The 27,815-nt window shown below is 59.1% G+C and overlaps 1 protein-coding gene across 3 annotated transcripts in view; it reads left to right on the top strand.

The window, feature by feature from the left end:
• Positions 1 to 1,234: 1,234 nt before the first annotated feature.
• TYK2 (tyrosine kinase 2) overlaps positions 1,235 to 27,815 on the top strand; it is a 32,023-nt gene continuing 5,442 nt past the window's right edge. Inside the window, exons 1-21 of one of the 3 annotated variants that reach the window (XM_077838654.1) lie at positions 1,235 to 1,312; positions 7,708 to 7,902; positions 9,854 to 9,977; positions 13,948 to 14,092; positions 14,865 to 15,028; positions 15,490 to 15,874; positions 16,926 to 17,120; positions 17,852 to 18,009; positions 18,090 to 18,210; positions 20,645 to 20,837; positions 21,021 to 21,127; positions 21,401 to 21,577; positions 21,966 to 22,053; positions 22,363 to 22,490; positions 23,281 to 23,416; positions 24,532 to 24,683; positions 25,100 to 25,250; positions 25,691 to 25,788; positions 26,391 to 26,583; positions 27,122 to 27,240; positions 27,641 to 27,813. In XM_077838654.1, coding sequence (XP_077694780.1) covers positions 7,719 to 7,902; positions 9,854 to 9,977; positions 13,948 to 14,092; positions 14,865 to 15,028; positions 15,490 to 15,874; positions 16,926 to 17,120; positions 17,852 to 18,009; positions 18,090 to 18,210; positions 20,645 to 20,837; positions 21,021 to 21,127; positions 21,401 to 21,577; positions 21,966 to 22,053; positions 22,363 to 22,490; positions 23,281 to 23,416; positions 24,532 to 24,683; positions 25,100 to 25,250; positions 25,691 to 25,788; positions 26,391 to 26,583; positions 27,122 to 27,240; positions 27,641 to 27,813 — 3,191 coding nt within the window. In that variant the 5' untranslated portion in view covers positions 1,235 to 1,312; positions 7,708 to 7,718. Of the gene's footprint in view, positions 1,313 to 6,320; positions 6,385 to 7,707; positions 7,903 to 9,853; positions 9,978 to 13,947; positions 14,093 to 14,864; positions 15,029 to 15,489; positions 15,875 to 16,925; positions 17,121 to 17,851; positions 18,010 to 18,089; positions 18,211 to 20,644; positions 20,838 to 21,020; positions 21,128 to 21,400; positions 21,578 to 21,965; positions 22,054 to 22,362; positions 22,491 to 23,280; positions 23,417 to 24,531; positions 24,684 to 25,099; positions 25,251 to 25,690; positions 25,789 to 26,390; positions 26,584 to 27,121; positions 27,241 to 27,640; positions 27,814 to 27,815 lie in introns of those variants that run through there. The other 2 variants (XM_077838655.1, XR_013348478.1) reach the window with 2 other exon arrangements.

Consider the following 27,815-nt stretch of genomic DNA (forward strand, 5'->3'; position numbering starts at 1 on the left):
ACTTTCCTGCTGCTATGTATAATAGTTGGGTTCACATCTAAGCAGAGCTTCGTTGTGGGCAAATTAATAAAATCCACCACCTCTTAATGTCAAGTATCAAAGGGGAGTCACCCATCTAGAGTGCTTGAAACCCTGACCCTAGAAATGATAGCTGCACCTTAACAGCTGATCTCTGGTTGCACTAACTCACTGAGTCAGAACAAAGTGTCTTCTCTCGTTCGGTCTGTGGGCCCAAGTGGTTGTTTGCACTGCTATAGTCTCTCTATTGTCAATATGGTAATGGACTGGGGCAGGCCGGGCATAAACTCCTTTCTACTTTCTCCGAGAAACTGCAGAACTGGGATTAATTTGCAAACTGGACACCATCAAATTAGGCCTGAATAAAGGCTGGGAGTGGATGGGTCACTACAAAAAGTAATTTTCCCCCTGGTGCTACTCACACCTTCTTGTCAACAGTTGGAAATGAGCCACCTGGATTGCATTGGCCTCGTTAGCACTACAAAAGTAATTCACCCCTTCTTGTCTACTGTGGAGGCTAGGCCACTTCCACCTTAACTGAACTGGCTCCTTAGCACTGACCCCCCCACCTGGTAAGGCAACGCCCATCTTTTCAGGTGCTATGATATATCCGCTGCTCACGGTATTTTTCACTCCCTGCATCGGATGCAGGGGGCTGTAGCCCCGGAAGCTTATGCCCCAATAAATGCCTTGGTCTCTAAGGTGCCACGAGGTCTCATGGCGGCGTGCCTCGGTGTTCCAGCCTGTAAAATGGGGACGCTGGACGCCCCTGCGGATGGGTTTGCTGACCGGGGAGGTTTGTAAAGTGCTGGGGGGGGTCCCTTTCCTAAGGGCCTGGGCATGGGTCAGCGGGTGTCATGGTCACTGGAACCTCTGCAGCGGGCAGCCCGGGCCCCGTAGGGCGCCGCGCTCACCGGAGGGGGAGGGGCCACCCCCCCCCGCACCGCGCAAAGGGCCCCGCCCACGCCAGGGGCCCCGCCCGGCGGCCATCCAGCGGCGCCCGCCCCCTCCAGCTGGGGCCGGGGGCGGGGCCGGCTGCGGCCGCCAATGAGCGTCGGCCCCGCGCCCCTTGTGGGCGGGGCGCGCCCGTTGCTCCCGCCCCGCCCGGCCCGGGCCGCCGGGGCGGGCGCCGCCAATGGGAAGGCCGGACGTGGGAGCGGCCAATGGGAGCGAGCGGCTCATGGGCCCAATGGGAGGCGGCCTCACGGCGGTGCTGAGCTGAGCTGAGCTGAAGGCGCTGGCGCGGCGGCCGGGCTCGGGCCGCCTGGGGCGGGGAGCGCGACCCGGAGCGGGGGTAGGTGGGGGCGGGGAGTGTGGGGGCTGGGCTGAGAAGGGGGGCTGTCTGTAGGGAAGTTGGGGGGGCCGTGGGATGTGGGGGAGGCTGGCTGGCCGGCCCTGGGAAGAGGGGTGGGGGGCAGGAGGGGGCTGGCCCTGGGAAGAGGGGGGCCGGGGAGGGTGGGGGGCAGGAGGGGGCTGGGGCTGGCCCTGGGAAGAGGGGGGATAGGGTGTGGGGGGCAGGGGGTATGGGCAGGAGGGGGCTGGGCGCGGGCAGGGGCTGGCCCTGGGAAGAGGGGCTGTCTGTAGGGAAGTTGGGGGGGGGGCATGGGAGGTGGGTAGGGAGTGGGGGGGGGCTGGCTGGCCCTGGGAAGAGGGAGGATGGGGTGTGGGGAGGTGGGTAACGGGTGGTGGGGAGGGGGCTGGCCCTGGGAAGAGGGAGGATGGGGTGTGGGGAGGTGGGTAACGGGTGGTGGTGGTGGTGGTGGTGGGGAGGGGGCTGGCCCTGGGAAGAGGGGGGCCGGGGAGGGTGGGGGGCAGGAGGGGGCTAGGGCTGGCCCTGGGAAGAGGGGCTGTCTGTAGGGAAGTTGGGGGGGGGCATGGGAGGTGGGTAGGGAGTGGGGGGGGGCTGGCTGGCCCTGGGAAGAGGGAGGATGGGGTGTGGGGAGGTGGGTAACGGGTGGTGGTGGTGGAGGGGGCTGGCCCTGGGAAGAAGGGGGCCGGGGAGGGTGGGGGGCAGGAGGGGGCTAGGGCTGGCCCTGGGAAGAGGGGCTGTCTGTAGGGAAGTTGGGGGGGGGCATGGGAGGTGGGTAGGGAGTGGGGGGGGGCTGGCTGGCCCTGGGAAGAGGGAGGATGGGGTGTGGGGAGGTGGGTAACGGGTGGGGGTGTGGGGAGGTGGTGGGGGGGCAGGAGGGGGCTGGCCCTGGGAAGAGGGGCTGTCTGTAGGGAAGGGGGAGGGTATGGGGATGGCAGGGATCTGTGGGAAGGACTGGGGTGGCGGGAAGCGGGGGATGCCGGGTTAGGGTCAGAGAGGAAGGGCTGATCGGGAGGGGTACAGGGAGGGGCCAGGAGGTGGATGAGGGGTGTCAGGGAGTGGGGGAAAGCGGGCGTAGGTGGCTCTGCTGCTGGAAAGAGTGGGGAAGTCATGGAGATGGGAACGCCTCGTCTATCTCCTTCCTCTGTCAAGTCTAACCCCTCTGGCCCTGGCGAGGCTGTCCGCTGCTCTGGGACGGGAGAGGGGCCAGGAGGCTGCGGCGCAGAAGCTGGGAGAAGGGGTGTCTGGCATGAGGAGTCAGGCTGGCTGCAGCAGAAATGGGGTGTTGTGGGGGCAGTGGGGTGTCAGTTGCGGGAAGATGCCAGCTCCCCTCCTGTGCTAGTGGGGAGGGGCACAAGAAGTGTGAACCTCCGACAGCTGACTTGCTTGTTGAATGCAAAACAGCTGCCCTCCCCAGGGGCCAGGGCGCTGCCAGCATGCCCTCTGACGCCACCTTTCCCATGGACTTCTTTGAGTTGGGGTGCTCTCTGTCTGACTGTGGGCCCCCCCCGCTCCACCCTTCCTGGAGGTGCAGGATTTTCTTGATATCCCGGCTGGTGTGCGTCTTCCCTTTAATTTTTCCCGGGTGAAGCTCTTGGCTTGTGGGAGCATGTGGCTCATCTTGGATCTGTTTTTATTCTTTCCTTAGCCGAGCAGAGAACATGAGCAGCACTTTCAAACGGTTCCTTGCCCTGAAGCCCTTGTGGGCTTAACCTTTGGGGGGGCTCCTCTAATTTCCAAGGCAAGGGAGAGTACAGAAGGCTGATCCTCTAGGCCTTGTAGTGGGTCCTTGCCTCAGGGAGTAGATAGTCTCCAGGGTAGACGCAGGTGAGACTAGCTGGTCCCAATGGCCCCTTCTGGGGTGAGAATCTATTGAGCTGACTTGACAGGCAAGAGCAAAATAGACCAGATTCACTGGTTCAAAGCCTGGAAGGGACCATTCCCGCCCTCTGGTCTAACCTCCTGCAGAACATGGGCCATGTTACTTCCCCAGATTAATTCCTCGTTTGAACTAGAGCAAAAATCCAATTTTGATTTTAAAATTGCCCATGATGGAGAACCCATCCCAGGCCTTAGTAAGTTGTTCCCATGGCTAATGACCTCCGTGGTTAAAACTTTGCCCCTTGTTTCCAGTCTAAATCTATCTAGTTTCAACTTCCAGCCATGGGCTCTTGTAACCTACGCCGGGAAGAGCCAAAAGGACTTTGTGGTTATTCGGTGTAGGCAATTGTATGTCCAGGAGGTTCCAAGTGTATTAATATAAAGATTAAAGTGTAAGCGCTGGGGGCCGGAACCTCAGCGGGTGTCAGTGGGCCTAGCTTCACTGAAGACAGTGGAGCGGCTGTGTCTGTTTACACCAGGTGAGGCTTTGGCCCTCCTTTGGCAGGGTGGTGCTGCAGAGATGATCTCTTAGGGGTGGTTAGGTCGAAGCCAGAGTGAAGGTTTGGTGAATAGAGGCTCGCCTGCCTGCCCCAACTGCGTTTGTTTGACTTCAGCTGGTTTTAACCAATTGATTAAATCGGTGCAAAAGGCTGAATGGACACTGATCTGTTGGTTTAAGCTGGGCTCATTTTGATTTATCTTAAGTCCATCAGGAATCTGTTTAACTCAAGCCCAGATGAGCCACTCTTAAAGCAAAATAAGAATGTCCACACTGGTAGGCACTGGCTTAACTAAATTGGTTTCAAAAACAGTTTAAGGTAAACCAGCGCAATTTGTGTGTGTAGACAAAGTCTAGGTTCCTGAAGGGGTGCTGCTATGAAGAAGGGAAGTGCCTCCGCTTTGGCTTTGGTGATCTGCTCTTTAGTTGGTGTCCAGTTCTTCTCCCCTGAGCCTTGAGTTTATGGTTGCTTAGGATCTGTCTGCACTGGAGACATGCCCAGTTGCAGCCGTTGGTGTAGATTTACCACTGCAGATCTCTAGCGTAGATGGACAAAGCCGCCGTAGGCCATGATTTGCAGCTGTACTCCAGTTGCAAGCAGGGGGGGACTCACCACATTGCAAAGTGTGGTGAACAGCAGTTTTGCCTGTCTGCTCTAGGGGCTTTCTCTGGTGACAGGTCCCCAGGCCTTCATGTGCGTGAAAATAAACCACAGACATTGACGATGTGTGCTTCTGACATCTTGCCAGCTTCGCTCTTGCCCTAAGGTCCGGAGGCCTGAATCAACAGGATTCCTGCTCTCCAGGAACAGCAAACATTTTGGAGCACTTGTCCCTGTTACAAGGGACAGGAGAGAGGCCACCGGTGAAAATGGGGGAAGCCAAAGGAAAACATTTAGGGCAGTGGCTGTCAATAGCTTCCATTCTGAGACCCCTCCACACTTCTATTTAGCAATATGGGAGGGGCAGTGTGGTCACAACCCTGGGACACCCCCAGGGTCCTTAAATCAAGAACCCGCAACTTTGCAGACCAGTTTGGGTTTCCCCAGTTCCTGTGCCTCCATACTGTTATGGAACTTAACGAATACGAAATAAACCCCAGACTCCTGTAATTGTCAACGTTTTTCCTGTGTTTTGCTTTGTCAAACTGTTGACGTTGCAACTTGAAAGCTGGAAAAACCCTTTGAGCTCTTCCCCAGAATAATGGACTGCTGAAAACCACCATCTCCGTTGCTGCCAGCGGGTAGCCTGCCTGCAGGGCTGATAAAGGTTCTGATTTTTCAAAGGTGCAGTGCACATGCCCTGTTGGCTTCTGTGGGAGCATGGGGTGCTGGTGCCGAGTACCTGCAACTCCTTAGAGTTGGAGGCATTGAGCCCTCCCGCCAACTGAATGCAGGGGCAAAGCCAACACCGGGGAAGCAAATCTTCACGTTGCCTGGTTTATAGAAATGAGGAAGCAAGGCTTTTTGAGAGGAGGAACAGCTGTCTGTTTTGGATTCCATTCTGGTCATTGGCAGGGGTGGGGAACTGTGCCAAGGTTTAGCGTGAGGATGTGTCTGAGGGATCCTGTTAAGCACTGAGGTTTGAGAGGCTTTGTCCTCTGAGCAGCAGGACAGAACCCAAAGGAACCCGTCTTTCCTCCACTAGGTCCCCCGTCTGGAACCGGGTATGGATGAGGAATCCCTAGAAAACTGCTTCTCACTGTCGTTTTATCCTCTCTTCTCCCCCTTTCCTCTTCCCCCAGCAAGAGTAAATCAAACCCGGCAGCCCACGCTCCAGAAAGTGACACTGGTCTATGCTGTGCAGCGTTCCTCTGCTGAGTCAGTAGGAGGAACATGACCTGGCAATAATTTAACCTTCCTGCTCTCTGGAGTAACCAGCCATGCGGTAGCAGCTGTGCCATGGGGAGAATGAGGGGGATGGACATATCTGATGAGCTCCCCCAGGAGTGAGTGGTGGCTTGAGATAAGCCTACTCACTCAAGCACAACACCCACCCTCCCCCCACAATCTAGCTCCTGCGGCAAGCCACTGAAATGCACAGAGCACTCACAGGGAGCAGACACCTAGTAAGGTCTCTGGTGTATTTGCTTAAAAACCTAAACAGCTGCATTTTCTTCAGCTGTTTTGCTGACAGCCGCCTCCTTCCCCAAACAGAAAAGGATCAGCCAGGCTTTATCCTGGGAACCAGTACTGCGCGGGGCTGTTTGGCCCTCTGGAGTGGCTTAATCCACTCTGGAATGGGGGTGTGTGTTTTACTGTGTGGCTCTGTCTGCTCCCATCTCCAGCACAGGGCGTGTGCGTGCGGATGTCTAGTTTCTGCACATCCAGGCCCTATTGTGGCTCCATGGCAGCATGGCATATGCAGTCTCTGTTGTCACTGGGACTAGCCCGTTTTTCTGAGCTCCCCAGGCGTGTCTGAGGTCAAAGCAAGCCCTGCGCTTATATCCTGTTCTGTGGTCGCACGTGCTTAATGCTCATTGTGGTATCGCCTGCCAGAGATGCAAAACTACAGACCCAAGAGGTTCGCCTTTCTCCCCCTCCTGAGTTACTCTGGAGACGAGCCCCATAAATCTTGCGGCAAGCTGCTGTTGCACTGGGCGTCTGTGTGATCCGTTGTGTCTCCGGGAAGCAGGATTTTTATTTCTGCAGTTCTTCAGTCTGCTTACGGGCTGCATGGTAGGCAGGACCTCCTCTGTCCCCTCCGGCCCTGTGGCGTTGGCTCTGGTGGGGAATGAATACCGGGGAATGGTAGGATACTGCCTTTCCTATGTGGGAGTTCCCCACTGAACGATGTGTCTAGAGCTGGCAGAGGAAGACAATAGCTGTATGCTAAGATCGGTCTTTAGTCAGCAAAAGGCACCTGGCTGCATGTTTGGCCGGGTATCGAGGCCAAGGCCTGCCTTGTTACAAAGGCACAGCTCCCACTGGCTTCTCTAGGGGGAAGCACCCATGTAACTGTGGGCAGAACTGGGCCCTGGCTTAGAGTGTTGTCTTGTGATTAGAACAGGAGAGAAGGGAGTTGGGACTCCTGGGTTCTCCCCAACTCTGGGAGGGGACTGGGATCTAGTGGGTTAGAATGGTGGGGGAGGGCTGGGAGCCAGGATTCCTGGGTTCTGTTCCCATTTCTGTCACTGACTTGCTGCACCCCCTTATCTAAGTCCTTCCCTCTCTTGGCTCAGTCGAGAAATGTCTTTGGTCTGTATCTTACGCTGGGTCACGTGGTGTGTTCTGCTGGGCAAAGTGCTGTTAGACTTGGATCCAGCTGTGTTTTGTCTGCTGGGGTTGCGGGGCGCCCTACCTGCAAGGCTGATGGATCCTTTGTTGTGTGAGCAGAGCGGTGGAGCCTGGCCCACTGTCTCATCACCCATGAGAGAGAGAGAGCCCCACCAGAGAGTGAGGGGCAGGTGGGGAGCGGGGGGAGGACATCTTTGCTTTCAGGGTTCCGGGCGCTGACCCCTTGCTTCCCCCAGTCGTTTAGGTGTGGTGCGGCAAGCTCAGCTATTGCAGAGTAATTGGGTGGTGGAGTGAGGGCCAGAGTATGTCCCTGTTGTTGTAAGGCTTATGGGAGGGTGACTGGGCTTTGGGGGGCTAGTGTTCCTCCACCCTGGGGGAGGGGGTGTCGTAGGGACCCCATCACTCAGAGGCAAATGTTGGGAGCTGGCCCAGGGCATTTGTGGTTCTGCATTGAAGCTTCACTCCTCACTGGACGGCTAGTTCTTCTTTCTTCTCCCTGCTGGACTTGCTGCCTTTCTGGGGCCCTCCTGGGGGCCCTCCCCTACTGAATGCAGCCATGGCAGGCTTCTTCCAGCTGGCTGGTCCCTGACTGGACCCAGAAGGAATCTGGGACACAAGCACCCGCAGCCACACGTCTCACCAGTGAGCCGGAGCAGCAGCGTTCCTTTGATGCCGTCAGGCCCAGAGACACTTGCAACACTGCCCTGAGTCCTACCAGAGATCGCCCCACCCTTTTCTTACAAACGCTTCCCTCTCTCCTCTCAGGCATCGGCGAGATGTCTCTGTGCCAGTGTGCGGTGAAGCACAGTGAGTCAGACGTGGAGGGCTGCTGCTTCTCGGTGGGCGGGGGCCTGAAGGTGTACCTGCACTGGAATGGCGAGGAGGAGGAGCGGTGCCAGACCTACACGCAGGGGGTGCTGAGCGCAGAGGAGATCTGCATCAACATTGCCCAGAAAATCGGTGAGCGCTGGCAGCCTGGAGTGTCCCTGGGCTACCGCCTCTCCAGACAAGCCTACGTGAGCCTGCCCCTGCCCCAAAGACAGGGCTCTGAGCAATCGCTTGGGCTTAACGCTGCTGGGCCTGCCAGGGAGGGTCACTGCCCAGGCTGCATTGGGGTGAGAGGTCGTGTGGGCTGATCCCTCGCTTCAGACTCAAAGACAAAGGATTCCTCTGCTTCCCTATGATGCTGGTAGCCCGCTGGGCCAGCGAGCAGCGCAGGTGTTACGGCAGAGCCAGTGTCGTTATAACGTTTTCTTCCTGCCCGGCCTGTCTGTTGCTGCCCCGTGGGGTACGATCCAAAGCTGGTTCTTTCCTTTAGCTTCAAGGGGCGGTTGGGGCCAGTGTCCTCCTGAGATACCAAGAACCGTGAACTCGTGTGACCCCGGGTTGCTAGTGTGCAGCCACTCCGCAAGCCACCCTCTGCCCTGTCTATGAAGGCAGCCGCACGGCCAGCCCGGCCCTGGCACCCTCTGCATGTGCCCACTGCGCGTGCAAGGAACCTTGTTCTCTGGGTCACCCAGAGCTCTCGCTGGCCAGTGCTGTCTGCGATGATGTTGCTCTGTCCACTGGGGATTATGAATCATGTCATTAGGACGATACCAGCCATGGGCTGGTGCTGTAGAGCTGAAAGGGCTGTTACTCCATCCCCTGACCACCTCCCCGCTCTGAGCCAGCCAGTCCCTGACCAGAGGCAAAAGGCTCTAATTCCTACCTTCCCCTGTCACCACCGAGTCCCCCGGCTATGTGTTGAGAGTTCACGTTGCCCGTAGAAGCTCTGTGTCCATTAGAGCTGTAGCTCTTACTAATCAGGACCATGGGCTCTAGCCTCCTGTGTCTCTGGCATTCCTAGGCATTGGGATGAATCTCCCTCTTCCCCTGTGCTCTGGCTGTCGGGCTTTACTGGAAGGCTGAGGTACGGAGCATGACTAGCTCGAGTGTGGTGACATGGCCTCTGACTTGTTGGCATCCACGCACGATAAACAGTCTGCCGCTCTCCAGGGACTTTCCCTGGTGAGCCGCAGGAGCCGTAGATGTCATCGGGGCCTGGTTCTTAGGCCCCGTCAGAGCCGAGCTGCCAGGGCTGCCCTGACTGTCTGTGCAGGGGTATTTCCCTGCCCACTGGGAGGAGGAGGGAGCGGCTGAAGTGCCTGTTAACCCCGGGTTTGCTGCAAACCCCCTTTCCTCCTGCATGAGGCCAGCTGACAAACCATCGTGGTGTTTTCTGCTTGGTGAAGTTTAAAAAAACCCCAACCCCACAAAACCCGTCACACTGCTGAGAGGCTTGTCAGGCCAACTGGCTGCCTCTAAGCAACCAGCCTGGGGTGTGACGATGTCTCTGGAGGATGCAGTGTGGCCTAATGCAGAGAGCACTGGACTGGGACTCAGGAGACCTGGATTCTAATCTTGGTTCCACCACTGGCCTGCTGCTGGGTGACCTTGGGCAAGTCACTGTCCCTCCGTGTGTTTCAGTTTCCCCATCTGCAAAACAGAGTTAATGATACTGACCTGCTTTGTAAAGCCCTTAGAGATCTGCGGCCGAAGTGCTATTTAAAAGCTAGCTATGAGGATTATTGTTAAAAGCAGGCTAGTTTTAATAAGTATCTTTAAATTCATGAGCTGTCGCGTGATGTCTGCATGGCTCAGAAAAAGCTAATTCCGTGCTCGCACTGTGGGACTTGGGCCTAGATCTTGAGTCTCAGAGCATCAGGCACTATGCCTGCTGTTGGCACTCAGTGAAGGAGTCTGTTACCAGTAAAATCCTGTAATGGGGAGGAGAGAACTGGAAACAGCTTTCAGGACAAGACAAGGAGAGAAACAGCTTTGCAGCAGCTATAAAACCATGCAGTTTAAAGCAGGGGCAGAGGGGAAATGAGCCCCTGCCATCACACAGGAATTCTCTTGTCTCCTGCAGGGATCACGCCGCTCTGCTACAGCCTCTTCGCGCTCTGTGATGTGCAGACCAGAGTCTGGCTCCCTCCCAACCATGTGTTTGAAATCAGCAAAGACACCAACCTGAATCTGTTCTTCCGCATGAGGTGAGAATTGCTCCCTGGGGGGTCACAGGTGGCTCCCCACACACTCTGCTTTTGCCAGCTGCAGTTCAGGGGTGAGGGGCCCCTTAGCCAGATGCTATGGGGTAATGTGCCAGGCATTTGAATAGGAACGCTCGTGCTGGGGAGAGGCATCCCTTGGTGGTTTGCCTGGTTACCTGGGAAGGGAGGCAACAGAAGCAATTAAGAAACCTGGATGAAGGTTAGCGTCAGGTCAAATGGCGACCGGGCAGCATCTCTGGGGAGGTGAGAGGCTGTGCACGCCTTTCTGGGTCTCACTTGGGCTGACTGCATGGCTGAGAGCTGGACGGTGCAGTGGAAATCTGTTCACAAGGTTCTTTGTGCCCCTCAATCCCAACCCACATCCCCTGCTGTTCAAGTCTGTGCTCCCCACAGTCAGCTCTGCTTCTGCTCTTCCAGACTTGGGCTTCTCCTGAGCAGAATCTACCAGTCACGTTATTACGTGGTGCTGGCGACGTGGACAAAGGCCCAAAGGGAAATAGGCTAAGACCCACTGAACTCATTCTACCTGTGACTGGGGGGCAGCGTGTTGATATAGGTCTCCAGGTATGAAGAGAGTAGTGTGTGGGCTCTGCTTATTGATATCCTCTCGGTGAGGCTCTTACATATCGTGGGAATCCAGCTGCGTGACCCAGCATATCCTCCTAGAATGCAGTCACCATCGGATTAGCAGGGCTTTCAGGCTCATTTTTATAGCATCTGAGTCCTAATAAAGGCAAAAGTGACCAGTGATTACAGGTCTGGGATTTTATTAGGTCCTGTGAAGCTCCCCTCTGGCAACTTTCCTCCTTGGCACCAGTGCACTGCTCATTAGAAAGTGGAATGTTTGCTTGTAGGCCTCTCGGATGTCACTGTCCGGTATGCAGGTGCTGAGGACTGCGCTGACCAGTAGGAGACCATCTGACTGGCACTGCGCTGCCGGCCTGTAAATCAGCAGTGGCCAAAGGGTCTGTGTGGGAGGGCTTTGGCCATGTGCATTGCCATGGTACTGGAGTGTGGATCTTGGGCTTCTAAGAAGCAGCCTGTTGCCAACCTCCTCTTCAGCGCAGACCACATATCCCAGCATGCTTAGCTGCTCAGCTCAAGGTGGGACAAAGCATGCTGGGATATGTAGTTTTTGTGTTGCTCTAAACAACATCGCTATAGGCCACAATCTCTGTACCAAAGGTGAGGACACATGCAGTCTGAGTGCAGATAGAGCATAGGTTTCTGGCAGCTGAGCCCTTGGGTTGGACAGAGCATAGGTCACATTGACAACGGACAGCCTGATGCAACGGCCCCATCCAGCCCCGAGATTACAAATGGCTCACGTTGGATGCTACGATCTCCCGGCAGCCGCGCTCTGTTTCCTTCCCCTCCGAGGCTCAGCTAGGTGCAGCTCTGTTGCTGCTCTGTCCTCAGTCCGGATGGGTGGCTAAGCCACCCACGGTGGAGCGCGGCTGCAGGAAATTGCGTCTCTGTGTGTGTGAGCGTCAGAATACCTTCGTGCTCGCTACCGCAGACTGAGCTGTGGCTTTGAGGGTTCTGGGGAGGACGCGGGCAGTGGAAACAACAAACTCGCTTTGGCTGCAGGTTGTGCCTCTGCCCCATTTCCATAGCGACTCTCCCATATGGGTGTAAGGGGCCCAGCACAGCAGGGTCCTGCTCCGGGCTAGCCCCTCTGGATACAGTCCAAAGAGCAACACGTCAGAGGTGGTCTTTAATAGCGGAGCAGGGTGCTGGGGAGAGGTGCCGAGCAGGGAGACTGGAGGCCTCTAGCCACAGTGCAGGCGCAAGACAGCTGGTGAGCTGACAGTGCTCTGGCTACCAATTGTGTGGCCTGCCAGTCTTTGTACAATGTGCCTTTGTTGCTGTTACCTCCTCCCTCCCCGGCTGCTGCCTCTTGCCTTTCAGACCGTGAGCATTCTGGGGCAGGCACTGTTGCTGTGTCTTCAGCAGCCAGCATGAGGGGCCTCCGGGATGCAAGCGGCCATGCTGCAAGCTTCCCTCTCCTAACTCATCCAGCCTGGATCAGAGCTTTGCTGTGCGAGGTGCTGGACAGTCCATGTGAGACGATGCACTCTGTGCTTCGAGGAGCCCCTGATTCTACCCACACCTGTGTCCGGAGAGGCCTTTGGCAGGCTTAGGGCCTGTGACAGTAGCTTGCTTGCCGCACTGGTCGTCGTTTGATTCCGTTGCTGTTTAACGGCTCAGGAGCCTTGCTGTCCGTGCAAGTCTTGCTGCTGAGCATCCCTGTGTTGATTTCTGCTTGACGGGCTCGGGGACCACTTGCGCTGCACATAAGTGACTCCTGTCCTCAGCAGCTCTGGTGCTGCAGCGCCCACTGGAGCAGGCTCGCCCTGGGGAAGCACTCTTGTTTTGAAGTGCTCGATGGAGAGCCATGTTCTTGCCACTTTATAGGCAGGGAAACTGAGGCCCAGAGGAGCAGCATAGCCTGCCCCAAGGTGACTGAATCAGTGGCAGCACTGGGCGTAGAACCCAAAAGTCCTTTGCTCTGAGGTATCTCTGCTCTGGCTGAGACCTCTGATCCCAGGAGCCTTTGTAACCCCGTCTCCTCTCTGCGCCCTGAGAACAATTTAAGTTGGGTGAATGTGGAGCTGGGCACTGAAAGAAGAGGGCACTCTCAGCCAAGTGAGCACAAGGCAGGTGAACTGCATTCCTTTGGAAGAAGCCAGCTGCACCCCAGAGGGGTGTGTAGTCTGGCGCGTTTCCCTGGCCATAAGACCTGGCCCCTGGAAACACAAGCTGGAGATGTGTGTGGGAGGGTCCCTGGATCGGGGTGATGGGCAAAGAGGGTGCAGGGCTGTGATATGCGGAGAGCCATTCCTGTTCAGTGGCCTGGATGGGGTCTTGGTCCCCGTGGCCAGTGCAGCACTGCCCCCCTCGCTTGCAGCCCGAGTCTGTCTTGTCCCTGCTGAATGGGCCTTGCGGTCTGAACTCCTCCGGCGGGGCCTTGCTGGCAGAATTGGGGAAAACGTCCCGGGACGCTCGCCCTGCTGTTTCTCCGGCTGAATCTCTGCTGTAGTAGAGGCTTTTGGTCCCCAGCTCACTGCATTGGCATGGGCGCTGTCTGCCAGATTTAAACCGCCTGCACCTTGGGCGAGCGCTGGCTCGTGCCCTTCCTCGCTGGAGCATGGGCAGGCGTTTCTCTGGCCAAGCCCCAGCCCTCGTTCATCTGTACGGAGCGGCCGGTAGTGTGCCGCGGCTCGGGCAGCAGCTGTGGGGTACCAGTGCAAGGGGCGGAGACCTCAGCCCCGACCAGGAAAGCACTTGCCTGGCTAGGCTGCGCCAAGCTGCGCCTGGAGGGTCCGTGTTCCTTTCTACGCTCTCCCTGCAGCAGTGGGGAGGCTGGTGGGGTCAGGTCCTTGCTGGTATAAACCCCTGAAACTGTACTAGTTTGTACCAGCTGTGGAGCTGGCCCTTAACTCTAGCAGGGTGTAGGTCTGCTTGGCTGTATTGCCAGTCCCAGAGGGGAGGCAGCGTGGTTTAGTGGAGAGAGCACTGGACTGGGACCCAGGAGACCTGGGTTCTATTCCCAGCTCTGCCACTGACCTGCTGGGTGACCTTGGGCAAGTCACTCCACCTTTATGTGCCTCAGTTTCCCCAGTTGTAAACGGTAGTAATGATACTGGCCTCCCTTGGAGATGCACTAGTGAAAAGCTGGCTGCATGGCCGTCAGAGCTGAGCCTCACAGCTGTGGCTTTCCATGCTGCTGCTGCTGTGGAGACCAGGCTCCTGCCTGCTGCTCGGGGCAGCTTTGCGGGGACTGACTCGGACAGGAGTGCCAGAAGGAGAAGAGGGAGGATTTTGTAGCCGGGGTCTGGCAGCTGCTGAACCACTGGCTCTGCGTTGATTCCAGCAGGTGCCTGATGGGCTCAGTGGTGCTGTGGCCTTTCCCGCCTCTCACAGGCTTGTCCGTGCCTGTCTCCCGCAGGTACTACTTCCGCAACTGGCACGGGATGAGCGACAAAGAGCCGGCCGTTTATCGCAACGTTCCCCGGCAGAGCGACGCCCCTGAGGACAAGCTGCAGGGCGGTGCGCTTCTGGACAAGTCGTCCTTCGAGTATCTCTTTGAGCAGGTGGGGTGCCGCTCTATGCGAACCGGAAACCCCGGTGCCGTGACTGGGACGTTCGCCTCTGAGAAGGGCCGGCAGCCCAGAGGGCTAGATAGAGACCCTTGACTCCCGAGGGATGAGGGCCACTTTCACCAGCGCTTCTCGCTGGACGCCGCTGATGCTCGGCTATGACCGTGCCGAGTGCAGGACGAGAACCTGTGCAGAATGGAACAGACAAGGATCTGCCACCTGCCGCAGCGGGGACTTGGGCGCGGCTTCCCAAGTGCGCTGGCACAATGTTTTCTCAGCTTCCCTGTCACCCGAGCCGGCGCTCCGATCTGCTGCGCTTGCATTTCCGAATTCAGTGGTAGGAGGCCACCTGGCCTCCAAGCTGGGGGCTGGGGAAAGGGCCAAACTGGATCAGAGCAGGGGCCCATGTCCCTCTAGTCTGGTATCCTGTCTCCGACAGGGGCCACACCAGCTGCCTCAGAGGAAGGTGCGGAATATCCTGCCCCTGAGGGAAATTTCCTCCTGAGCCCTGATAACTTGAGGTCAGGGCGCCTGCCCTGAAGCAGGAGGGTCTGCAGCCCTTCCAACACAGAAGAGTCTTTAAGGTTTTGCCTCATTTGATTTAAAGATATTCCAAATATGCTACAGGCCGTAGGAGCTGATCAAAGGGCTCCCTCTGTGAGGCTGAGAAGGAAGACAGCTAAATCTGAGTGGATGCTTTGCGTCCTCTTTTCTCTTTGTATAACGCTTTTTTTTTTTTTTTTTTTAATTTTGGTTCCCTTTGCAGGGGAAATATGAGTTCATTAATGACGTTGTGTCTCTGAAAGACCTTCAGAGCGAACAGGAGATCCACCGGTTTAAGAACGAGAGCTTAGGCATGGCTGTCCTTCACCTCTCTCACATGGCTCTCAAACGAGGCATCTCTCTCGAAGAAGTGGCCAAAAAAACCAGGTGATTTGTGGGGTGGATGGGCATTGGGGCTGTGCTGTCCACCTCCTTCCCAGGCCCTGCAGTGCAGCTGGTGTGTGGCCACTGAATGGCAGCCTCTTCTGGGGTGGAGCTTGCCTCACGCCAGTGCTGAAAATAACACGGCTTTCATGGAGGTTGTTTCTGGAGCCCATCATGGTACTCGCCCTGGCAGCCGGTGTTGGAATTGAGTTGACCCCAGAGCACACTTTCACATTGCACTGCTTCTCCTTGACAGTGCAAAGGCTGTGCCCTCATCCAGCAGGCCCCCTGCGATCCAGGGGGCGGTAGGGCCTAAGACGCATCGCACTGCGACGGGTACTAGGGTTCATGGTGGAACAGCGTTGCGTGACTGCAACTTCCTTTCTGCATGCTCTGATTTGCCATTTGCTCTCCCTCCTGTGTGATGCCCCTGCTGTGCTAACCTTCCCCTCTCTCTCTCGCAGCTTCAAGGGTTGCATCCCGCGCTCCTTCTGCCGGCAGATCCAGCAGAACAACTACCTGACCAGGTTCCGCATGAGGAACGTCTTCAGGAAGTTCGTGCAGCGCTTCCAGCGGCACACGGTCAGTGCTGGGAAGCTGACGGAGCAGGACGTCATGTACAAGTACCTGGCCACCTTGGAGAACCTGGCCCCCCGCTTCGGGAGCGAGCTCTTCCCGGTCCTTTCCTTGGAGACGGCCTCTGAGGGCGAGAAGGTGCTGCTCTATGTCAATGGAGGGCACACGCAGCTGGAGGGCGGCTGCGTGTCATCTCCCAGGGACAGGCCCGCCACCCACGAAGTCTTGGTCACTGGCACGGACGGCATTCAGTGGCGGACCGTCCCTGTTGAGGTAGGCTTGTACCCGGCTCCCCTGCCATGGGGGGCCGCTGGCTCCTACAAGAACCTGCCCGGCACAACGCAGATAGCACTGGCCCCTCTGCATTGGGGGTCGCAATGGGCAGTGCTGGCCCTGTTCTAGCTAGGGCTGACCCCCTCTCGTTCAAAGGCACTGTGACCTAGTGGATAGAGCCCAGGGCTTGGGCTCAGGAGATCTGGGTTCTATTCCTGGCTCTGCTGCTGGCCTGCTGGGTGAGTCATGGCTCCGCTCTGTGCCTCAGTTTCCCATCAGTAAAATGAGGGTGATGGTCAGTGTTCGGTCCGGGCCTGGGTAGGAGCGCCCCAGCCGTGACAGGTCTGGGCCAGGGGAGGGGTACCCCTCTCCCCTGGCAGGTCCCTGGGCAGGCTCTTCCGCACCGTTCAGGCACTCACATAGGTGACGGTTCTAACCTCCTGAGAGAGCCGCTGCTGAAAAGTGCTAGGCAAGAGCCAGGGAGCGGCTGCTAATGGTATGCGCCTGTGGAAACCCCCCCTCCCTGAAGGCACAGAATAGCCTGGCCCAATGAAGGAGGGTGGCATCGGGCCAGTGTGTTCAGTGCCACACAAGCACTGCTAGCCCCAGGGACTCGCTCCGCTCTGCAAAGCATGTTTCTAGCCCTGGCAAGTGCTGAGAGTTCGCCCTGGAAATGGCACGCTCAGTCTTGCCTCAGCGCTGGCACGAGCCATGCCTGCTGCTGGAGTTGAAAAGGCTGCCTCTGGAAGAAGAAGGGGCAAGCCCAGCTTCCTGGGGCGTGCGGCATCTGAAACCTCGAGGGACGGCACCTGCTCAGGCCGAGTCAGAACTGATGTGGGACAAAGCAGTGGGGCGGGAGGTGCATGTGGCGGGGTGAAGGGCTAGATGCTCGCTGGCAGGAGCTGACGCCGTGAAGCCTGGAGGAACACTCACCTGTACTCGTGCTGTGGGAGAATGCAGGCCAGGTCTGGCCACCGCTTCGCCTGCCCTGTGGATACTGCCCAGCCGCCTGGAAAGCCGGAGCTGTGACCCTGCTTTCTGTCTTCCGCAGAGTGCAGAAAGCCACCCCCACCGGAGTTATTTTGGGAGGAAGACTAGGGCCAAAGAGCTGGACCCCAAAGGGCTGTGTCAGCCAGTGGAGAGGAGCGAGGCCAAGTGGGTGCGCTTCTGTGACTTCCAGGAGATCACGCACATTGTCCTCAAGGACTGCAAAGTCAGCATCAACCGCCAAGACAACAAGTGCCTGGTGAGGGCTCTCCCTGCGTGATGGGTCTCTGGAGCGGGGACTATCTTCCTCTTGCCGTGGGGGCTAGTGGGTTAGAGCAGGGGGCCTGGGAGCCAGGACTCCCGAGTTCTCTCCCCAGCTCTGGACGGGGTGTGGGGTCTAGTGGTTAGAGCAGGGAAATCCTGGTTTCATCCCCAGCTCCACCTTGTGTGGGCTTGGCCAAGTCAATCCTGCATGGGTCTATTCCCTGGTAACTGGGGGATGTTACCACTGAATGTCTGTCCCATGCCTTGAGACCTGTGGCTCCGAGACAGTGCGAGTTGGGGGAGTATTTCTCCTTTCCCATCCCCCTGCCCCTTGGCAGCAGGGTCAGTCCGTTGGAGATGGGAGGGGACTGGCATTAGAGGGCAGACCAAGGAACAGCTACTGGCTCCCGCCCATCTCCAGGATGGGGGGTGCCGGGGAGGGGACCTAAGGGAGCTGTGGGTTGTGTGCAGAGGGGGTGAGGGCCAATACCAGAATCTTGGGGCTTTCCCATAGTGCATCAGGATTCCACAGGTGTTGCTGTTCCTGTTCCTGACCTGCCCAGCGGGGGGGAGTTCCCGCCCATGTGTTGAGCGCTCAGGGCTTGATCCTTGAACCACTGGCTGGCTCAGAAAGCGGAGCTTGGACGGTGAAGGGGGGGATGAGGCCTGGGCAGCCTCTCAGCCAGCCAGTGGTGACACCCTGTGGCTGTTCTCCCCCCTCCCCAGGAGTTGGTTCTCCCGTCATACGAAACGGCCCTGTCCCTGGTGTCGCTGGTGGATGGCTACTTCAGGCTCACGGCCGACTCCAGCCACTACCTGTGCCATGAGGTGGCCCCGCCACGGCTGGTGATGAGCGTCCTGAATGGCATCCATGGGCCAATGCAGTAAGTGGCGCCTGCTGCCGAGCGGGAGACCTGGGGGCTCTGCAGGGCCTGGGCCTGTCTGACGCCTTTCCCGCCCCCAGGGAGGAGTTCGTCTTCGCCAAGCTGAAGCGGGAGGAGCAGGATGGTCTGTACATCATCCGCTGGAGCGTCCTCAACTTCAACAGGCTGATCCTGTCGGTGGTGAAGAGGGACCCTGGCCAGGTAAGGCAGGCGTGGGGTGAGCAACATCCATCCGAGATGGACTCGAATGAGCAAAGGCCCCGTGCGCGTGACCGCTGCTGCGTTGGCTGTACGTTCTTGCGCTGTGCTCAGAGCTCCTGCCAGCACGTGTGGGTTGCGCACTCATCCTCTGCAGAGGGAGGACTGTGCGGGCGGAGGAGTGTCTTGTTTTGGTAGGGTTTGCTGGCGGGGGGAGGAGGCAGGTTAGAGCAGTGCCCTGGCACTTGGAGTGGTGTCGGGGGAGGGTTGGGATGGTCCTTGGTGTCACGGCGTCCCCGGGCGATGCTCTGGAACTGCTCCCTTGGAAGCCAGGCAGGACTCTGGGGAGTCTCCTCTCGGGGAGCAGCCTGTCTGCAGGACACACAGCTCACCCGGCTCCACCTTCCTGGGTCTGACCTCGGAGCATTCAGCCTCCTCTGCCCCTCCCTGCGCTTCCCACAGCGAGTCTGCCCAGGTGGGGTCCTGGGGAAGCCAGAGGGTCCTGCCCCCCAACTCCGCAGTCAGACGGGACTCTCAGCCAGCCAGTAAAACAGAAGGTTTATTAGATGACAGGAACATGGTCTAACACAGAGCTTGTAGGTGCAGAGAACAGGACCCCCTCAGCCAAGTCCATTTTGGGGGGCAGTGAGCCAGACAACCCCATCTGCCCTTCACTCCATGTCCCAGCCAGCCCCAAACTGAAACTCCCTCCAGCCCCTCCTCCTCTGGGCTTTGTCCCTTTCCCGGGCCAGGAGGTCACCGGATTCCTTTGTTCTCCAATCCTTTAGCTCTCACCTTGCAGGGGGGAAGGGCCCAGGCCATCAGTTGCCAGGAAACAGGGTGTCGGCCATTCTCTGTGTCCAGACCCCTGCACACACCTGCCCTCTAGGGCTCTGCAATGATCATACCCCCTTACCCCACCCCCTAGATACTTAAGAACTGCCTAGGGGAAACTGAGGCACCCCTACAGTATTCAGAGGAAACATTAAGAACAGTCCCGCTTCGTCACACTTGGTTCCCTGGAGAAGTTTGTTCTCCAGTCCCGGCCCAGCCCTGTCTCCCACCCAGAGACTTGGTCTCGTTCCTGGGACGCCCTGCCAACTGCATGTCGGAGACCTAGTTTTCTGCTCATGAGACCCACTTGTCTTGAACCGCGTCTGGGCCGGGAGCCAGCCAGTGGCTCCGGGTGCAACAGGGGTTTGGGAGTGATGTGCTCCAATTGGGCGCAGTCTGCAGACCCAGCGCTAAATGTGGACTCCACGCGTTGGCGTGGCACGCAGCAGAGCCGGTCTCGCTCTGGCTGGTTTTTACTGCTCCCCCTGCGTTTGGAGGGGTTGGTCCAACCTGTGTCTGATCCGGGCAGCTCCAGGCATGCCAAAAATATGTGCAGCCACCTCTGGCGTGGAAAGTGTGGCGACTAATGGACACAGAACACAAGAGTGGGGCAAAGGGAGACTTAGAGCAAAGACACTGGGGTGAGCCAAGGGATTTTCCCAGGACCCCGAGGGGCCCAAACAGGCGCAGCAGACGGCATCTTGTCTGAAAGTCTCATTAGTCTCGCTCAAGTACACGCGTGTCCCAGCATGCAGCTGCCATGAACGCAGGGCTGCTTGGGCATGTGCCCTGCACACTCCCTTTCCCTGGCGCCTCCAAGCCTTGCATGGCAGGTCCCTAGCGCAACCCTCCACATGATCGCCCTGGGGAACGCAGGCCACGATGCCAGCAGACACAGGGAGCCTGGGGGCGGCCGGTGCCAGAAGGAGCCTTGGGAGGAAGGCTGCAGCTGGTGCAGAATCTGGGCGTGCCGTGTATCCGGACGGGAACGTAGGGGCTGCCCTGGCGTCTCGCTTGCAGTGAGTGCGTTCTCCTGAGCCGACCCAGTTACTGCAGGAAATGCTGGAGCCGAGCAACAATTTCCTTCCCAGTCTTGGGCGTGCTGGAACGGCCGGCGTAGGGCAGTGGCAGCAGACAGGCTTAATTGACAGGCAGAGACCTTGCCCGGCCACTGTCTGAAATGGCAGCACTGCCCAGAACCCTGCTGCAGTCTCCTTGGTGAGCCTGGGGTGTGGCCAGCTGGCTGCAGCTCACATGGGAGAGATGCTGCTGGGCTGACTGCTTGGAGAGAGGAGCTGGAAGGAATGCAATGAAATCTAGGCAGCCCGTGGTAGTGAGACGCTGGTTAGCCAAGCGCAGGGGCCTGACCCCAGACCCTGCTGGAGCACGGCACTCTGAACCAGCAAGTGACTAGGGAGAAGCTGCAGGCCCCTGCTGCCCACTGATGGGTTTTCGTGGCATGGGTGGGTGACAGCAGGGTCCGCGTGCTCAGGCGTAAGACCGTCAAGGGGGCATGAGCGTGCTGAGCAGGGGTTCCTGGAGCCATGGACGTTGGGTTGCCCTGTCACAACAGTCTCTCTTCCCCTTCCTCCCCCTGCCCCAGGGCTCCGGGACACAGACCACCCCCACGTATAGGCAGTTCCGGATCCAAAAGAGAGGCGTCTCCTTCGTGCTGGAGGGCTGGGAGCGGGAGTTCTCCACCGTGCGGGAGCTGATGGACGTTCTCAAAGGCTGCACGCTCAAGTCGGGAGAAGAGAGCTTTGCTGTGAGGAGGTGCTGCCCGCCGAAGCCAGGAGGTACGAGCCCCGTCCCAAGCCCTTGGGGAGTGAGATTCTCCCCAGGAGCCTTTGGCAGCAGCCGGGGCTCTGCCCCAGCCCAGAGCTCCCATGTGCAGAGAGCCAGAGCAGAGTCTCCGAAATGGCTTGTGTCAAGGCTGATGGGGTCTCTGACCTCCTCTTCCTGTGGGCCTCTCCACACAGAGATTTCAGATCTGATCATCGCCCGGAAGGTGAAGGACAGCACCCGGCAGATCCTGAACCTGACCCAGCTCAGCTTCCACCAGATCCGGAAAAATGAGATCACCCAGGTTGGCCTCCCTGACAAGTGCTCGGGGGGAGGCTCCAGGGAGACGGGTCGGTGTCCTGGAGGAGAATCAGTGCGCAAGGGAAGCTGAAAGCTGGTGCAATGGGGAGGACGGGGGAGCAGGTACTGGGCCTGGCCCAGCAACCCCATCAGGAGTGGGGGCTCAGCAAAGGCAGCACCTTCAGCCTAGGGCCAGTCTCCCTCTGGACATGGTGGGGGGCAAGCAGGGTTCTCCCTGCGGCACCGAGTGACCCCCTTATTGCTGTCTCCTGTGCAGAGAGCTCACCTGGGCCAGGGCACCCGCACCAACATCTACGAGGGCGTGCTGCATGTTTGCGGGGGCGCTGGCGGGGACGACGAGGCTGAGTACTTCTCCACCGAGCAGAACAACAACAGTCGCGAGATGCACGTGGTGCTCAAGGTGCTGGACCCCAGCCACCGGGACATCGCCCTGGTGAGCAGAGCCCTGGGGATGGCGGAAGGGAGTGCCGGGCACGCGGAGGTGCAGAGCCCAGCCTGCTGGCAGCTCAGGGCCGGAGCTCTGCAGTGTGTGCGGGACCCTGCCTGGGAGCCTCCCGATGGTGCCGTAGCCCAGGGGACCGTGGGGTGAGGAGGAGGGTACTCTGAATGTGGGGAGACAGCCCTGGATCTGGATAGGAGCCTGCGGGAGGAGGGGTGAAATCGCCACACATTGGTCCTGCTAGCAAAAGCCCCACCCCAAGCCTGCTGGCTGCAACTGCTGAGCTACCCCCTCTTCCCCACGCTTCGGTTAGCTGGCCCAAGGTGGCTGGCTATCCCAGGGACCGCGCGCCAGTACCTGACTTCCCCGCTTCTCTCTGCAGGCGTTCTTCGAGACGGCCAGCCTCATGAGCCAGGTCTCGCACATCCACCTGGCCTTCGTGCACGGCGTCTGCGTGCGGGGCTCCGAGAGTGAGTAACGGCTCCCCAGCGCGTGGCCCTCCCCTGCACCATCCCTCCCTAACAGCCTGCCTGGCCCTTTGCCCCTGCTGAGGGGCTCAGGGACCCTCTGAGAGGGCAGAAGTCTCCCTCAATGCCTCCCCGCCCCATCCGGCCTGTGCGGGGGGGGGGGGGGTCTCATCCTAGCAACAGTTGATCAGGGTGCAACTTGCCGGCACGTCTGCCCTGAGTGTCCTCAGCTGGGCCCCAGCCTGCGGCCCTGCCTTGCCCTCCAGTGCCAAAGAGCTGGGCTGGTAAGGAACGGCCTCTTCTGCCTCTCAGATATCATGGTGGAGGAGTACGTCGAGCACGGCCCCCTGGATGTCTTGCTGCGGAAGGAGAAAGGCCGGGTGACCGTCGGCTGGAAGGTCACTGTCGCGAAGCAGCTCGCCAGCGCCCTGAGCTACTTGGTGAGAAGCTGTGCTTTGGAACTGGGCTCTTTCCCTGGGGCGTGCCCTGGTGCGTTCATGTGAGGCTGCTCTGGAGAGCCCCGGGCTTCTTTAGGCACCTTTTGCCCCTGCTCCAGTCCCCGGGGAGCACCATCTGCCAGCATGCAGCTGGGTGTCCACTTCAGCAATGCAGATAGATCTGGGTAGGTCCTCAAACCCTCTCCCTCGCTGCAGTGTCCCAGCACCTCCCCACCCCTGGGAAGCACCAAGCAGAGGAGCGACTCACCCGAGGTTGCCCAGCGGGACGCTGGCAGAGCTGGGGCTTGAACCGAGGCCTGGCCCAGCCCCGTCGCCAAGGTGCACCGCTCGGTCTGAAACCTCGTGACTCCTCTGGTTACACGTGAACCGCGCTCCCTGGTCCGAGTGAGGCCTGGAGGCTGGAGAGAGCCGGGAGTGGACTGCTGCTGCCTCCCTTCCTTGCTAGGAGCGTGGCCAGCGGCTGAGGAGTGCTCCCACGCTCGGCAGCCGCTTGGAAAGGCTGTGGGTGGCGGGACGTAGCCCTGTGCAGAGCTGCACAAAGGCCGGTTCGGCCTGCTCCTGTTCTGCCCCCACGCCTGTTTTGCAGAGGGGGACAGAGGCAGGAAGCGAGTGCTTGTGTGCCGGAGCTGTGGCGAGGACCCAGGAGGTTGGTGCCCTGCTCCTGGCTTGGGGCCACCTTCCCAGCCTGGTCTTCAGACCCTGCGGAGCACCTGGGTGTACCTAAAGGGTCGGGGCTCCTCAGCTCTCATTGTTTCCTGTTTTATTTTTAAAGGAGGACAAAAACCTGGTGCATGGCAATGTGTGTGCCAAGAACATCCTGCTGGCCAGGAAGGGGCTGGAGGACGGGTTGCTGCCTTTCGTGAAGCTCAGCGACCCTGGGGTCAGCTTCACGGTGCTCTCCCGAGAAGGTACCTTCTCCTCCTGCCTAGTTCCCTCACTAGTTCCTAGTTCAGAGTGCGGTCACCTCCCCGCGGCAGCCTGTGCTTTCTTGCCAGGCTCTGCAGCGGGGATTCCTGTGAATTATGCATCAGCTGGGCTGAGTGCAATCATCCCAGGTTTCATTGGGAGCACTAGCCAGGCTTGGCTCATGTGCTCCTTTCTGACCCTGAGCGGAGCTGCGTGAGTCGCCCGCTCCAGCATGGATCCCATAAGCAAACAAAAGGCCTTTCTCCGGCACCTTCCCACCCAGGGGGTCCTCGATCAGTTGCGAAGCTACTCAAGGATTCGCTGCATCTGCCCCGATGTGCAGCCACCTCTGGGGTCTGCTGTCACAGCTGTTGGAACAGCGCACAGCAACGCTACGTACCAGCTGAGGACAGGAAGTGGAGGGATAGTTTTCGGTAGAAACAGTCAGGAGAATTGGATGCAGCACGTAATCATCTATGCTAGAATTTGGCCAGGGCCCTGGGGCCAAAAGAGGGGTGGGATTGGCTGTGACCAGGATGTTGCATCTCCACCATCCCCTGAGCACCATGCTGGAGTCCTGAGATCTGAACCCCACTCCCTGCAGTGCAGGCCCCCCAGCCACACTGGGGTGAGCAATGACGCTGGGGGGAGAGCACCTCCTACTGAGCCACCCATTCCATTTCCTGTCCCCTACCCCTGTCTCTGAGGGGCTCGCCTTTGTGAGATGTGACAGGATTGGCGCACACGGTGGTGTGGGTTACACGCCTGTGGGTGACTCCGGCCACCAAGCCCTGCTCGTGGGACTTCTGTTTGGTCGGTGTTTGCTTTGTCCTCTCCTAGCCAGGAGCCCGGACCCTCCTGCTCCCCCAAGCAGGGCTGGGGACTCGGCAGCTCTTCCTGCCAGAGCTGCACATGTGACTGGGCTTGAAACTGCCCTTGAAAGGTGACCGGGGCCGACTCCTTTGGCGTCTCTGAAATTCCCAGCCTCTGCCTCTGCCCCATTTCTGAGGTCCCGCTGCAAGGGGCTCTCCCCAAACCCGAGTTCTTAATGGTGTGCATGGTCGCTCAGGCAGTGTCCCTGCAGCAGCTATGAACCCCTCTTGCCTCTTCCCCAAAGAGCGAGTGGACCGGATCCCCTGGATCGCCCCCGAGTGCGTCCAGGATGTCAGCAGCCTCAGCACCGCGGCCGACAAGTGGAGCTTCGGCACCACCCTGCTGGAGATCTGCTTTGATGCGGACGTCCCATTGAAGGAGCGCACCCCCTCCGAGGTAACGCCTGTACCCCCCAGCCTGGAACGCACCTGTCCCATAACCTCAGCTATGCTCACGAGCTGCCCTCCAGCTAGTGACAAGGGTAGCTGTAGCGGCTGGAAACGCTCAGACTCTAGGCTAGCATCTCTTCTGAGGCTGGCGTGGCAGTGGGAATGGGACATGTTGAGTGGGGTGAATATCTGGGGCTCTAAACCCCACTGGGAAGAGGCTGGTCTGTTCTGTGGCAGGCCAGTGCTCCTCTGGGCCCCGGGGGGCTGCAGAGGAAACATTCACCGAGTGTCTTGAGAGACAGCAGGAGTGGGGGCCGTGTGCACTGGAGGGCTTGGGGGGCGGGGGGCTGTGTGGCTTGCCACAGCTGGGGTGCGGCTTGCTCAGCCCTGGGAGAGCTCAGTGGGACCCTCCTTTCCCCGTAGAAAGAGCGCTTCTATGAAAAGAAACACCGCCTGCCCGAGCCATCCTGCAAGGAGCTGGCCGCCTTGATCAGCCAGTGTCTGACATACGCCCCCAGCGAGCGGCCCTCTTTCCGGACCATCCTGCGGGACCTCACTCAGCTGCAGCCTCACAGTAAGCCCTCCTGCCCCCCGCCAGCTGGCAGAGCCCATGCGGGGGCTGGAAACAGACTGAGGGAGACTTCCTGACTCCTGGGTGGCTGCTCTGCTCTGTTTCAGGCCAGGCAGGGAGGGTGAGGGGCCCTCAGCAGGGATTGCAGCTCTGCTGGCATCTGCCGTGCGTCAATACGTGACTCTCCCTCCTGGCCCTCAGTAGAAGGGAGGACCCAGGCAAAACAAACCTGTCACCCCTGGAGCCTAGCCAGGCACGTGCAGCTACCCTCAGCCTAGCCCATGCCTCACACCTGGTGCCCCGCATCCTTCTGGCCATGAGGGAGCTCCCTTTGCTGCTCCTCGGCTGGCCGGAGGAGGTCGTCACTGAGCGAAGTGTCGCACTGGTGTTGTGTGGCTTGTGCCAGTCCTGTCAGCCACATGGCTCTTCTCCTTGTGTTCCAGACCTCGTCGATATCACCTCTGTGAGCCCTGACTTTCCTGTCTCGGACCCCACGGTCTTTCAGAAACGCTACCTGAAGAAGATCCGAGAACTGGGGGAGGTAAATTGCATCCAGAGCAACCCTTGGCCCTGGTTCAGTGGCACCACGTTGATGCACCGACAGAGGGAGGTAGAAGTGGCTGCGTTTCCCGAGAGCTTGGCGGGTTTCACAAAAGGATCCGGGATTTTCGCCCTGTCACTTTAGCGAGGATAGGCTGTATGTCAGGGAAGTGAGAGCAAAGCCGCTGGCTGAGGCCCTGCAGCAGGAGGATGCTTGCCCTACCGGCAGGTTAGGGCGTGACTGCTGGCTGAGAGTGCTTGGACAGATGAGCCTCTCGTCTGCTCCGGCCTGTGTTTTTAGGTCCGCTCTGTGCGGCCCTGCCCTTGGGAAGCTGGGATTCCCTGGCTGTTACTGTTCGTTTCCAGCCCAGCGGGGGGCCTCCACCCATCCCTGTCTAGCAGTGCTCTGTGGGCACTGCTCCCAACCTGCCACGAGCAGTCCTTGAGCTGGCTTCTGGCAGAGGACATTTCCACTGGAGACCTTTCTGTCTGAGGAGCTTTTCTGCCCCAGCTAGTGCGTCCCACTGGGGCCTCTCCCCGCATCAGACAGCTGGAGCCCTGCTCCATGGCAGGATCTCAAAGCCCTGTTTCTGTCTCTCCCAGGGTCACTTCGGCAAAGTGAGCCTGTACTGCTATGACCCCACCAACGACGGCACCGGGGAGATGGTGGCCGTGAAGTCACTGAAGTCTGGCTGCAGCCAGCAGCTTCTCACCAGCTGGAAGAGGGAGATTGAGATCCTCAAGACGCTCTACCACGAGAACATTGTCAAGTACAAGGGCTGCTGCAGCGAGCAAGGTACAGCCCAGCCTCCCCTGCGGAGTGGGGCTCCTGGGGGAGGATCGCGGCAGAGCGTTGTCTCCCCTAGTCCTGTGTGTGCTGCGCTGTACATGGCTCCCTCCCTAACAGCCCAGGGCACGTGCTCTATGGATACCCCTCCCTCTGTAGGCTGAGTGTGCTGTGGGGCTCCTATGCTTCCCCCAAGGCAGGGTAACTATGCATGTGCCCCCCGAGGCTGTGGCTTGGTGCCAGAGAGGTTACGTCTCGAGTGCGAATCCCCAGGCCAGAGCAGAACAGTTGCACCTCTCAGTCAGCTGGCAGAAGGGAGCCCTAGGCACTCCCTGCAGAGGCTGCCCAGCTGCCCAGGGGTCACTCTCCAGGAGCGTGGGACTTAAGGCGTGAAGCTGCAGCATTGCAGGAGGGGGCTTGTCCTCTGGTAGGACAGTGTTGGGGATTCGGGCCATGGCTGCGTCCCCCTCGGACGTGCCTCTCTGCTCTGCTGCCTGCCGCAGCCCATCCCGCCGAGTGCATCGCTCACATCTGGCTCCTCTTCCAGGGGAGAAGATCGTGCAGCTCATCATGGAGTACGTGCCCCTGGGCAGCCTGCGGGATTACCTGCCCAAACACAACGTCAGCCTGGCCCACATCCTCCTCTTTGCCCAGCAAATCTGTGAGGTAACGACAGGGCCCAAGCCAGGCAGCGCGTGGGGGACTGTGCTGATACTGCCCCTGCCCAGGCGAGAAGGGGCTATGCTGTGTGTCTGCCGCTCCAGAGCTGGGGTGGGGGCTGGGGAAACCAATGATTGTGCAGTGCAATGTCCAGGGGAAGGAGTGGGGTCCAGTGGCTAGAGTAAGGGGTCTGAGTGCTGGGACTCCTGGGGTTCTGCTGCCAGCTGTGGGAGGGGAATGGGGTCTAGTGGCTAGAGCAGGGGGGAATCTGGGCGTTGGGACTCCTGGGTCCTTTCCTCAGTTCTGTCACAGACTCTCCATGTGACCTTGGGCCAGTCCCCATCTCTCTGGATGCTTCATGTTCCTGGCTGCAGAATGGGGATAATCCGGTGTTTGCTCTCCACAGGGCATGGCTTACCTGCACTCCCTGCACTACATCCACAGGGACCTGGCTGCCAGGAACGTGCTGCTGGAGAATGAGAACGTGGTGAAGATCGGTGATTTTGGACTGGCCAAAGCCATCCCCGAAGGGCACGAATATTACCGCGTCTGCGAGGACGGAGACAGCCCCGTCTTCTGGT

This window comes from Eretmochelys imbricata, chromosome 20 (assembly GCF_965152235.1).
Source record: "Eretmochelys imbricata isolate rEreImb1 chromosome 20, rEreImb1.hap1, whole genome shotgun sequence".
NCBI lineage: Eukaryota > Metazoa > Chordata > Testudines > Cheloniidae > Eretmochelys > Eretmochelys imbricata.